The 14,144-nt window shown below is 34.5% G+C and overlaps 1 protein-coding gene across 6 annotated transcripts in view; it reads left to right on the top strand.

Annotated features, from left to right (window-relative positions):
* Positions 1-14,144, top strand: part of Klc (kinesin light chain) — a 146,634-nt gene that overhangs the window by 79,171 nt on the left and 53,319 nt on the right. For all 6 annotated transcript variants that reach the window (XM_089092014.1, XM_089092013.1, XM_089092012.1 and 3 more), the window contains exons 6-8: positions 221-479; positions 2,272-2,476; positions 8,275-8,501. In XM_089092014.1, the coding sequence (XP_088948140.1) occupies positions 221-479; positions 2,272-2,476; positions 8,275-8,501 (691 nt within the window). The remainder of the gene's footprint in view (positions 1-220; positions 480-2,271; positions 2,477-8,274; positions 8,502-14,144) is intronic.

The raw sequence follows: 14,144 nt of genomic DNA, 5'->3' as shown, positions 1-14,144 counted from the left end.
CATAATAGTAGTAGTTGTCGTAATAGTAGGAGCAGTAGTATCCACATAGTGTATTTTGGTTAGTTCGACATCCCCTTAAAGCTTTAACTTATTACCCTTAGCTGTTCCTGAGATATTGCTGATATGCGAGATATTATTAATCGTTATAATATTAACATCGTTATATGTAATTATATGTCTTATATGGAAATCGTTACATTAACATATAACGATTTTTTAGAGATCAGAATAAATACAAAGAAGCTGCTAACCTGTTGAACGATGCTCTGCAGATTCGAGAAAAAACGCTTGGTGAAAATCATCCAGCCGTAGCTGCTACTTTAAACAATTTAGCTGTCCTCTACGGAAAACGTGGGAAATACAAAGAGGCTGAGCCTTTATGCAAACGGGCTCTGGAAATTCGTGAGAAGGTACTTGGAAAAGACCATCCAGATGTAGCGAAGCAGCTGAATAATTTAGCTCTACTTTGCCAAAACCAAGTATTTACTTTTGATTATTTTTAACCTTTCTTTAACACAAATGTGGCTTTCGAGGGTAACCATCATTGTATTCTATTTTAGGACTCCTCATATTTTTATTTCCAGGCAGGGGGTGTTCCCTCATAGATCTTTGGGAGGAAGGGGAAATACACCCTCTTCAGATAGAATTACCCAAATAGAAACTATGATGACGGTTGATTAGTTATGCCTGTCGGGAGTCCATCCCCCTTGAAGAATGCTGACTCTTGTTACAGCCAAGAAACTGAAACGGAGCAAAAACAGAAACTAAAGAAAGTGGAAACTTGCGCTGTTGTGTTAGCCTTTGGTGGCCTTGTGCTGTGATGAGTGGTATATATGCTGTATATGACGGCACATAGTGGTTGAATAGTAATAGTATACTTAGTTATTAGGGGAATGGGCCTAAAGAACTTTTTTATGGGGAAAATTTAGGGTGAAGTATATTCAAATTAAATTGGGACTGTGAAAACATGCTTTTTTATGAAATGATCCCCCTCCACCTCTCCTCCTTTCTCTATTTTCATCTTTCTCTCCTCGCAGAAATGTAAGCAGCATTCTCATAGGTAAGAGTCCAATTATAGTTAAGTATGTTTTTCCTTTTATTGCAATAAGTTAGATAACAAATATATACTTCCTGCATGATTGTTCACATCCTAGGCTGCGGTTTTCAATCCCCTAATTCACTATCCGGAAGAGTCCCCCTGTCGCCTCCCGTTTCATATTACCTGAACAGTGTACACAAGTAATTTCCTTCTTACTCTTCTAAGAAGTAACATTTTTGGTTTTACTATTATATACCATATTTCTAAAATGTTTTGTGTAGTTCGTTCCCTCCCAATATGATGGTCACGTGATCTTTGGCTTCCTCCAGAGATATGATGTTTGCCTTAATTAGGTTAATTCTACGTCTTTTCTAAAAACAATAAAGAATACCCTTTAGTTTAAAGTTTATCTGTCCTTAAAGCTGGAGACAGGTATGGAAAAAGTCCCAAAGCTGCCAGTAGTAGAATTTGACAGAATTCTAAAAGCTGCCAAAGTAGCATGGCTACTATGCTACCCCACTTTTTCCACGGCGGGCCAGAGTTTTCCAAAAAAGGATAAATATAAAGGATAAAGAAAAAATTACCCTAAAAAGGACAAATAAAAAGGCTGGTAATCCAGTTTCTGGTGTCACTTTGCCGACCCCCCTCCCATCCGAACAAAATTTTTTAGTTGCTTTGCCCCCCCCCCCCAAAAAAAAAAATGAAATTTTCAACTCGATCCTTCAGCCGTAACACAAAATAGGGTATAAGGCTAAACTACAATTTCAGGAATGCTCATTGGTGAAGAGAAAAGACCCACCTCCTCTTACTAATTAAACTCTTTATCCATCTCTCTATCCAAACTCTTTATCATTTTAACAGTGTAATTATCGTTATTCTGGCTCCACAAATTCAACTTTTACCCCAAAAGGGATATATTTTCATTATTTCAAATTTTGCGGATGGAAAATAAAGCCTATCGTCGAGCTCGAACCCGTTAACAAAAGATTGGGAGTGTGGGGCTCTACAGACTGACTTAGCCAGGCATTTTAGATGGCTGTAGACCTCTGGTGTTCACGGATTTCCACTAAATAGGCTTTTTCTTGATTTGCAGACACTCACCAACAATATAAAGTAACGTTTATTACTAATATCACTTATATTTTAAATTGTCCATCATCATAGTGTGGACGTTACAGTGCTTTTAAACACAGAAAGACTGTGCATAAACTTACCATTTTTTGTGTTTCTAGGGTAAGTATGAAGAGGTTGAAAGATACTATCAACGTGCTCTTGAGATATACGAATCACAACTTGGTCCAGACGACCCGAATGTTGCGAAAACAAAAAACAACTTGGCTTCTGCTTATTTGAAACAAGGAAAATACAAAGAAGCAGAGATATTGTATAAGCAAGTTCTCACTCGGGCGCATGAAAAAGAATTTGGAAGCATTGACGGTAAATAAATATACTTAATTACTACTTTTGACGCTTTTATGTAACTTCCCCTGTCTAGGTTAAATATCAACATCAGTATTTCATTCTATTACCATAGGCTGATTGTGCCCAAATATTGCATACATATTTATTGTCAACGATAAAATATACGAGTTAATTGAGATTATTTAATGCATTAACTTGTATTAGAGCTCGAATTAACCATGGAAGTCTTAGAATGATTGCTTGACCGGGAGATAGGCTGGACATAATCCTTGAATGATACAATTCAGAAACCAAGATTTTTCAACTAAAAATTTTTACAAATAAACAAAATAAAATTTTAATATTATAAAGTATTTTTAAAAGCATGCTTTACCCCTAAATGCACTAAAAACAAAACAAAAAATTCTGCTATTTGAAAAACTGAAAATCTTTGAAAACTGTGTTTGATTTTTGCTTCTTAAATTACATAAAAATAAAAATTTGAAATATTGAAAATATTGCTTTCAACACTTATTTCCAGTGATAGTAAATAAATTAATTATATTATTAATTTTTTTTAAGATAGTAATAATTAAAACTTAATTAATTTATTTACTATCTTAATTATAATAAATTAATTTTTAAACTGAAGATTATGAATGTGATTTTTGAAAAAGGGGAAGTACCTAATAATTTTAGGAAAACCTTAATTAAACCACTTTATAAGAAATGGGATAAGAGTGAGTGTGGTAATTATTGAGGCATTAGTCTGGTCTCTGTAGGTAACAAAGGATTTAGTAATATGGTACTTTTTAGACTGAGAGATGCTGTAGCCAAAGTTTTAAGAGAAGAACAGTGCGGTTTTAGAAAAGGTAGAGGATGTGTCGACCTAATTTTCACTCTTAGGTTAATAATTGAGGAGTGCCTGAGTTGTCAAAGACCTTTGGTCCTCAATTTTATAGATTATGAGCAAGCGTTCGATTCTGATAAAAGAAGAACTTTAGCAAAGGTTTTATCCTTGTATGGTATACCAGACAAATACATTAAAGTGATTAGTGCTATGTACGAGAATAACACTGCTGCGGTCAAGGTAGGAAATGAGGTTAGCAACTGGTTTTGTATTAAATCAAGAGTCAAGCAAGGTTGTGTTCTATCTCCCTTTATATGGATCATTTTGATAGATTTTGTCTTAAGGAGCACAGGAAAGGCAACGGGAGACCTTGGAATCAAATGGAGAGGAAAAGCTCTCTTGTACTTAGATTATGCTGATGATTTAAGCATCCTAGATGAGATTGTGAGCAAAATGAATGAACTTTTAGAGGTTTTGCGAATTCAGGTTGCTAGAATAGGTTTTGAAAATTAACGCTAAGAAGACTAAGCCACTAAGGATAGGAATAAGTAAAGATGAAAACGTGACATTGGGTAACGAAAAGATTGATCAGATGGGCAGCTTCACTTACATTGGTAGTATCAAATAGTTCGTGGTAACGAACTGTAAGTAAGGGCCGACCCGGCTCAATGATAACCAAAACTCTAAATATAGGAATTTTCATACCATTAGATACATCAAAAGCATTAGATTTTAATGCGCTTTTAAATATATAAGTTTCATCAAGTTTAATCTTACCCATCAAAATTTACGCGCCTGAGAAGATTTGTCAGTTTTTTGAAAAAAGGGGGAAACACCCCCTAAAAGCTATAGAACCTTAATGAAGACCACACCATCAGATTCAGCATGTCAAAGAACCCTACTGTAGAGGTTTCAAGCTCCTATCTGCAAAAATGTGGAATTTTGTATTTTTGCCAGAAGAAAGATCACGGATGCGTGTTTTTTTGTGTTTTTTTTTCAGGGGTGATTGTATCGACCTAGTGGTCCTAGAATATCGTGGGAGGGCTCATTCGAACGGAAATTAAAAGTTAAAGTGCCCTTTTTAAGTGACCAAAGAAAAAATGGAGGGCAACTAGGCCCCCTCCCATGCTCATTTTTTCCCCAAAGTCACCCGATCAAAATTTTGAGATAGCCATTTTGTTCAGCATGGTCGAAAATACAATAACTATGTCTTTTAGGATGACTTAATCCCTCGAAGTGTCCCCGGGGGAGGGCTGAATGTTATGAACTTTACCCAACGTTTACATGTAGTATTGGTTATTGGGAAGTATACAGACGTTTTCAGGGGGGGATTTTTTTCTGGTAGTGGGGGGGGGGGTCTTAGGGTTATTTGGGAGGATCTTTCCATGGAAGTTTTCATGGGGGACATTGCTATGAAGGGGGCGCCGGATTTCCCAGCATTATTGAAAAAAAAGATCAGAAATTAAATATAAAAAAAACAAGTTTTTCAACTGAAAGTAAGGAGCAACATCAAAACTTAAAACGAACAATAATTGCCACGTATATGATTGTGTTCGCCCCCTAGTCAATACCTCGAAATTTAGCGTCAATTTAGCGAAATTTAATTCGAAATTTAGCGTAAAGAGTGAGGTATTGACTAGGGGGCGAATCCCTAATATACGTATTAAAAATATATGAACATAGAAGTTCGTTACGTAAGTTAATTCGTAAGCTACAAATATTTATTACTAATAAAAATGTTCGTAAATAAAATTAAACAACTTTCGAGAAAGCCATTTAACCAAATAAAATTAAAATTAATATGCGAATTTTGTTTTAATTATTCATGTACGATGAGCCAAAAACAAAACCTGTATTAATTCAAAAACGTTCAAAAATTGAATAAAAAAAAACAAATTTTTATAACTGAGAGTAAGGCGACATTTTTACGCTAAAGTTTGACTCTTTCTCACATCTCTATTTTTTTAAACAATAAAAAACTTTAGTGTAAAGAGCGAGGCGTTGAGGAGGGGACATCCCCTTTCATATATGGAATAATTTCTGTTCGTTTTAAGTTTTGATGTTGCTCTTTACTTTCAGTTAAAAAAAACTTGTTTTTTGTATTTAATTATTAGTAAAGACGGTGAGAGCAGTGAAGATGTTAAAAGTAGAATAGGCAAGGCTCAGGGTGTTTTTTTTTTTTTAACAGTTAAAAGAGTTTGGAAGAATAAGAAAATAAGTCTGCCAACCAAGATTAGAATATTAGAAGCTACACTGTTGACAGTGGTCAAATATAGCTCTGAAGCATGGGCGCTCCGAATAGCGGATGAAGATTTGTTAGATGTTTTCCATAGAAATTGCCTACGGATTGTTCTAGGTACCCGGCTGACTGATCGTATTTCAAACAGTAGTCTGTACGGAAAATGTGTCAATCCCGCTTTCTAGGACTATAATGAAAGAAAGGTTGAGAGGACTAGGGCAAGTTTTGCGGATGGAGGATGACAGATTGCCGAAGATTGTCCTTTTCGGCCAACCGTGTTGGGCTAAACGAAAAATCAGGTCCTATAAAAAAAAGATTTAAAGGAAATAGGAACTTCCTGGGAGGGTGTAAAAAGAGAGGTTTTGAATAGATTGGGATGGAGGAGGAGGGTGCGTAGCTCTGTTTCCCTAAGGCGGGTTGGTGCTGCGGTGAGTTGTTAGTGGTAGTATGTAACTGTCGATGGTTTAGAATGATCGCCTGACCGGAAGAGGGACTGGAGCCGCTACTTTGATGATATAATTTTCAAACTAAGATTTCAACTAAGTTTTAAATACAGTATAAAACATAGATACTAAAACATCTTTTTAAAAGCATGCTTTTGTCTTAAAAAAACAAAAAAACAACAACTTTATTTTCTGTTACCCAGTAAAATTGAAATTTTATTGGTCCAAAAGTGTAAGCCTTGGGTCATTAACGTGTTGGGTATTGAATTGACTGAGGATTTGGTTTTTCATATTTGTTGAAGCAGTTCTTCATGGATTATCAGGTTAGGTTATATGTGTGGATAAATATGAAGCTATATATGTATAGTCAAGGCCGTATCCACTCGACTTTTTTGGCTCATAAAAAAGTAACAAAAATGAATATAAACAAGTTTTTGATGCGTTTTTTAAAATATTCTTTTGTAAACTCCTTCGAAAAAAAAACTTTTGTACTCCCCACCCCGAAAAAAAAATCCTGGATATGGCCCAGCGTATAGTTTATATGTGAGGCCTCAAAAATTCTCACATAAATGCAATAATTTTGTGCCTCCCTATCTCATGCATTTTAAGGATTATACAAGTGATTAATCAAAAGGGCGTAGAATAAATGAAAATGGGTATCACTTTCAGCAGACGAAATAATATTTTTTATTATACACATTTAAGTATGTAATCAGAGCGTGGTTTAGCGTTAGCTGCAACAACTAAAGAACGAAGTATGGCCCATAGTAACCAAAAATTAAAAAATACTTTTTAATAAAAACTGGCTATTAAGATAAAATTGCCATTTGTTGCTGATTCAGAAATGTTAGTTGTTATCTCGATTAGTCTTTATAGGAAAAAGGTATTTTGAAAACAATTTAATGGGTATTTCGAATAATAGCCTGGAACCCCTAGAAATGGCATTTGATTGAAACAAAAAGTACACCATTGAAACCACCATAGGAAAATCTTATACAGGAAACTTACAGTCCCCTGGCTTGAACAAGAAAATCACTTTTTTGCACTGGTAACACTGATATGTCCTCTTTAACTTTTTTTCTCCATGGCTAGCGGGTCAATAAAATTTGGGGGGGAGGGGGTCGACCCCCCCCCCCGAAATGTTTGCCTCACCTGTAAAAACGTAACACAAATAAATATAAAAAAAATTTTGATGTGTTTTTTGTAACCCTACCCTCCAACCCTTTGTATGGCTAAAATCAGCTGTACTGTGGGGTTAAATTTGTACAAAATTGCATTCTGGACCAGAAAAACGAGTTTCAGACAAAAATTCCGAGGGGTGTCAATTCACCAATAGGATACTGTTAAGCTTTGCTTGGCTGCGTCTCGTCGAGTATGGAGAAATATTATATGTAGTACAGGTAGTCGCTAAATTATTCGTCAAGTATTGCTAAATTAAAAAGTGGTTTGACTGGTTAAAAGTTAGCAAGGATTGTTAAAAGTTATTAAATTCAACGTTGTTAGAAAGAGAGGATTGGTACCACTTCAAGCAGGATAAATTACATGTTTTAATATCAAATCTTGGACGAGATCGCATTCCAAACACGAATGTAGCCATTTCAATCTATGCTAAAATTGATTTACTGTGGTATTGGTAAATGCTGCGACTGTGTTTTGGATAAAAACTGGGTTTTAGACATAGTGTAATATTCCGGAATTTTTGGTAATTTTGAGGAGTATCTATCTGGGGATGCGACACCGTTGAGTGTCATTTCGGAATTTTTGACAATTTTTGGGAGCATGAATCTGCCAATACGACACTATTGAGTATTATGTCTAGCTGTGTGAGTTGTGATATTATATCTAGCATCGGGAAATACTATATGCAGTACAGAGTAATTGCCATTTTATTTGTCAAGTGTTATTAATTCATAGTTGGTTTAACCCGACTAATGTGTTGCTGGTAAAAGTTATAGTGAATAGCAGGGAACTTAAAAATGAGAGGTATGTAATTTTTTTCTCATTCAGTTGCTCGGCTTGCATTACTGTGAATTTGATTATATGTTAAGTTAAATCATTTAAATTTGATTCTATTTTAGTAAAAATAAATTTAGTTGAATTAAATTTATTTAAGATAAATTTAATGAGATTTAATTTAAATAATTCAATTTTAAGTTAATTTTGATTAAATTTAACTTAATTTTAATAGATATAAATCATTTAATTTTAGTAATTTTGAAGTTCATTCGTTTCTATGAATTTGATTGGATGCTAAATGAAGTGGTGTCCAAGGAGTGATTGTTTACCATTTGTTGTTGTTTAGGTAATAACAAGCCTATCTGGCAAGTGGCTGAAGAGCGAGAAGAAATGAAGCGTACCAATGGAGCTCCGGCGCCATACGCAGAATATGGTGGTTGGCATAAAGCAGCCAAGGTTGACTCGCCGACTGTCACAACGACGCTGAAGAATCTAGGTGCTCTTTATAGACGTCAAGGAAAATACGAGGCTGCTGAAACTTTAGAAGATTGTGCAATGAGATCTCGGAAAGAGGTAATCATAATAAATAATTAGCAGATTGTTATTTTATTGGTAATAATGTGATTCTACCCAGTAATATATATGAAAAGTATATAAGTTATATACATGATAAATGGGATTACCTTGAGAAACCCCAGTCAAAACTTTAAATTCATCTGAGAAAATGTGTAAATTAAGCCTAGTAAAGACTTACTCTGTTTGGCCATCCAAAAGTCATCTATCTTTCTAATAGATTTCTTTCAAGCTCATTCAAACTGATGCGACATTGGAAGATTACGTGATGAGGTCTCGGAAAGAGAGAATCATACTAAATAATCAGCACGTACTTTTTTATTGTTAATATTAAGGTCCAGCCCAGTTATTTAAATGAAAAGTGTTGGACCAATGATATTACCGTGAGAAACCTCAGTCAAAACTTTAAGTTGATCTGAGAGAATTTATGAATACAGCATAATAAAAACTTACTCTGTTTTCCTCTTCAGAAAGTCATCTATCTTTCTAAGATTTAAATTCACCTGAGAGAAATTAGGAATCAAGCATAGTAAAAACTTGATCTGTTTTGTTCTTTAGAAAGTCATCTATATTTCTAATATATTTCTTTCAAGGTCATTCAAACTCCTACGACATTAGAAGATTGCGAGGTGAGGTCTCAGAAAGGGGGAAATATACTAAATAATGAGTATATACTCATATTATTGGTAGTTTTAGTCATAAGAGCCTGCTTTTTGATAAAAATAAAGCTTCGAACCAGTGATATGGCCTTAGGGAACTCCAGTCAAAACTTTAATTTGATCTGAGAGAATTTAGGTATCAAGCATAGTAAAAACTTACTCTATTTCGGTCTTCAAAAACTCATCTCTCTTTCTAATAGACTTCTTTCAAGCTCATTCAAACTGATATGACATTGGAAGAGCAAGTGATGAGGTGGAAAGAGATAATTATATTAAATAATCAGCATGTAGTTATTTTATTGTTAATATTAAGATCCAGCCCAATGATGTAAATGAAAAGCGTAGGACCAGTGATATTACCGTGAGGAACCCCAGTCAAAACTTTAAATTCATCTGAGAGAATTTATGAATCAAGCATAGTAAAAACCCACTCTGTTCTACTGTGCAGAAAGTCACCTGTCTCTCTAATAAAATTATTTTAAGTTCATTGAAACTGCTGCGACATTGGGAGATTGCGAGATGAGGTCTCAGAAAGGGGTAATTTTACTAAATAATGAGCATATACTCATTGATTGTTAGTGTTAGTCATAAGAGCCAGCCCATTGATGTAAATAAAACCTTTGAACCAATGATATGGCCTCGGGGAACCACAATCAAAGCATTTAACACATTAAATTTATCAGACAGAATGTGTAAATTAAGCATAGTAAAAACTTATTTTGTTCGGCTTATCAGAGATTCATTTATTTTTCTGATAAAAGGAAAATAAAATTGAAGAAATGATGATCCAATCTTAATCGAGATTGTTTTTGGTTTGTTCTAAGGCCAATGAAAATACAAAACCAAACAATTTTTTTGGGGGGGGGGGGGGTAACCGCTTGACTTTTTCAATGCTATAAGGAAACACGGTTACATTTTCCGCCATTCGCCAGCATGTACGATTAACTAAAACAATGTTCTCGCTTATTACTAGAAAAATGAATTAGTGAAGATTCTTTCAAACAGTGGATAACTGAACATAATTAGCTACCTCATAGAGGAAAAAAACTACTTGGGCTTTCACTTATGTGTGGACGTCTGTGCAATAACCCAGGTTTACAAAACCCTGAGAAAACCTGGGTGCGCCTGTGTCAATAATCCATAAAAACACCGACTGCATAATTTCTTCTAAGGTTTCTGCTGGCTGCATTGCCCTTGTCTACACTTTAAAGTATTGAATAGGCTTTATCGTCTTCGTAAGCGGTTTACTAAACAAGTGATATTTTTAGATTTTCGTTGCTTCTCCTATTTATCATCCTTTTTAAATTTATTTCCTTTTTGAATTATTTTGTTTTCTGTATATTTTTTTTTTGTTATTGTTCCAAATTTAATTTAGATATTTTCTTAGTTAGAGGCCTGTTTTTTATGTTTTTTTTACTGTTTGTACTCGGTTATATTATTATTATTATTATTTATTGGACGTAGAGGCGCAAAGTTTTCAGTTCTTGCGGTACTGTAGACTACACGGTTTACGCCAATGGCTATTTTTTGAAAACAAATCTAATTAATTCAGCAGAAATAGAAACAAATGGACGTCAAACAGTGGTTGTGTACATACCCAAAATTTCGAAAAAGTTCAACATTTATGAAATAGAAAGTAAAGAAGTGGCGGTGGAACTGAATAATATACCAAAAATACAGAAACTGTTCACAAAAATTTTGAAATATATCTTAAAACAAAAGCCGGAGAAATCACAATGAATTTTGTATTCACGTGCCATGACATTTCTCTTTTTTCTATTTAAGTAACGACTTTGAAAAATCAAACATTAGGTTTTCAGACATGCGAAATATACCGGTGTAATTATGCTGAACGTTAAAAATTATATCAACTTTTTATGTTTAAATACCATGATAATAACTTACCTTTATGCCTCACAGACATGTTTCATGGTAGATCTAATTACTACAATTAAAATTATGGAATAGTAATGATAACCAAATTAATAAAATAAAGGTATATATATATATATATATATATAGGTATATATATATATATATATATATATATATATATATATATATATATATATATATATATATATATATATATATATATATATATATATATATATATACATATTATTATTATTTATTGGAATACCCGTCATACGAAAAAGGAAAAGACGGAGCATTAAGCAAAAAAAAGCAATTCACATAAACTTAGGAGTTATACATGTGGTTTTGAGTGACGAACGCTGGAGCTAAGATCTAAATAAGCTCTTAGAACAATTTACACAGAACGAGAAAGAAAACGTAAATTATATACTACTCTGGAGGTACGCGACATGTTTCTTCTTTTTTTTAAGCTCCTAAATCCTGAACAAACAAAAATAATATGAACATCAGTGCATCAAGCCGCAATTGGTTAAAAAAAAAAAACCCAAATAATCATCAGTGAATTATAAAAATATACAGTAGATAATCATATCAACTAGTGTAAATATGGCAAGAAACGGTAAAAATAATTAAACGACACTTTCGCCCACTGGTCTTGCACTCAGAGCACTCTCAATAAATGATTCGATATACACAAATAACAGAAAAAAAGCAATTATTCAATCAAGAACCCTTTTAGAAATTTATTTAAAGCAATATGCTTAAAATAACCGATAATTAATAAAAATTTAAATTATTAGTAATATAGACAATATATTATCAGAGAAAAATTGACACCAAAATTGAGAACAACCAGCGTCACTTAAATTGGATTCATACGAAAAGAGACTAAATCATCAATCAGTTTAAAAACTGCAACAATTGCAGTAAGCGCGAAAACAAACACTTAAAAAAATAAAAACTGACGACCAAGGATGGTTCAACTTTATTAAACGGGAATTATAAGCATGAATTTGCTTTTTAACAGCTATAATGGGGTAAGCAATGCTGAATTTTCTAATTAGATAAGAATTGCGCGTCCAAGAGGGAAAAGGTAAAAGATATTTTGCGAACCGGAAGAAAACTGAACGAACTTTTCACTTATCAGAATTTTTGAGCATTTTCCAAAACGGCGATATGTACAGATAATGTGGTAGAGCAACAGAGTTGAAGAGTTTCGAGAGAAGAGGGCGGTTGAACCGTAACTTATTAGTTACAAAAGAAGCATATGATAACCCAACTCTACGCTCAATATGAGCAATTAATAGTTGTCGCGTGTGCATTACTGACGAACCAATGGGAAGACCGAGGTAGATGATATGATCTACTGGCTTAATCCTACTATTTCCGAGAGGAATATCCCTAGGCAATGCTTGCTTCCAGTTGAAGAATACAACTTTGGACTTTTCAGCATTGAACTGAAGACCTAGTTTTGCATACTCAGATTGTAGTGTTGCGAAAATCTCGCTTATGCGCTGGATAGTGCGGCTCAAATTCAAAATGTCGTCTGCATAACATACGAGAGATAAATCAAGACCGGCAAAGATGAATGATGTGGGAACAGCTGAATGAGCATCAAGAACTCTATTATTGAAGAGTGAAGGGGAAGAAACAGCACCTTGACGGGTACCTTTTTCGACTTTGACAAAAATATTAGGGGTTGGTGCGTAGACTTGAGAGCCGTTAACTTTAACTGTCACTTTACACTGTAACAAGTATGGCCGGTAACTTTACAGTCTAGACAAAACATTTTTTCCAAACTCGGAGAGGCACTGTTTGAGGTGTGATCGCATGATCCACAGCGAGAGCAGAGGGCCCGATTAGTGCACTGCGAGGCCAGATGCCCAGTCTTATGACACGAGAAACAACGCTTTGGGAGATATACAAATGCTTGTGCAGAAAGCTTTTCGTAGCCAACTTTCACAGAAACTTTCAAGAACTGATCCAGGTTTTGTTTTGACTCAAAGTAGACCTTGAACACTCGGGACTTTCCGCACTGTTCAACTTTCGCGCAATTTAGTACAAGAGATTTTACTTGATTCTCATCGTATTCGATCGGTACGCCTTTCAGGATCCCTATAAACAGTGGGGATGTCACACTCACCGGGATACCTGAGGTACTGTTTTTAGCATTCTTGTCAATTTTGTTCGCTACATGCTTTGAGTTAACAACAAGTTTCCATTCGGCAGCCGATTTTTTAAGTTCAGTTATTTCACCTGAGGCCTCAGGGCAAAGTTTATCGACGAAGTCCTTGCGAGCATTAGGTGAGGTCAGGTTTCCAAGACTGTTTTTTAGTACAACGACAAACCTAGGAGCTGGGGCAGGGTTAATTGTTACGTTGGTATCAATTCTAGCTGTCCAAACAGGGCCTGAATGTGTCGCATTTTCTAAAAAGCCGTCAATTTTCCGAGAGAGTTAATTAACTTTTGAGACTAAAGTAGCCGAAACTGCCTCCCTGATTGTTGGTGTTTCAGAAGGTGAGAATATAACAAAAGTGGGAACAGGCAAATTATCCTTTGCCGCCTGATTTAACTATTTACAAATGTCATATACATTATCTTCATCCTTTGCATGTTTCACACATCAGCTCTGAATATTACACAGAAGCTCTCTAGCACTGATAATAGTACCATGATCAAAAAACTTAGAGCTTTTCCGATAATCAGATCAATTTTTGCACCATCAAGCATAGATCTCGTGACAAAGTTCAGTAACGGATTTAAAATCATCTTCCTATTTTGATCGGTCATTCCGCAATCTAATTATCACAGCCAGGGATAGTCGAGTATTCCAATCAAAATATATATGTTGTAGGTCAATGTAATATGTAGGTCAAATATTATAATCTAAAGTCAAGGTGAGCTATTTTCAAGTCCGAATTCGATTAAGAAATTAATTCAATAAAAACCATAGGGAATCACAAATGTCTTGCTGTATTAACAGTTTTACTGTATGAATGAGATTATATCCAAAAAGAGGGTCCATTTGGTGTATGTTATTTTGCACATCCTGTTTGCATTATATTATAGATTGTTAGTGCACGACTATTTGTTTTTTATTTGCTGT

This window comes from Artemia sp. Qi Xiang Cuo, chromosome 7 (genome assembly GCF_049724085.1).
Source record: "Artemia sp. Qi Xiang Cuo chromosome 7, ASM4972408v1, whole genome shotgun sequence".
In the NCBI taxonomy this organism is placed as follows: domain Eukaryota; kingdom Metazoa; phylum Arthropoda; class Branchiopoda; order Anostraca; family Artemiidae; genus Artemia; species Artemia sp. Qi Xiang Cuo.
Note: the sequence above shows the minus strand (reverse complement) of the source record. Positions and strands in the feature narration are given on the sequence as shown.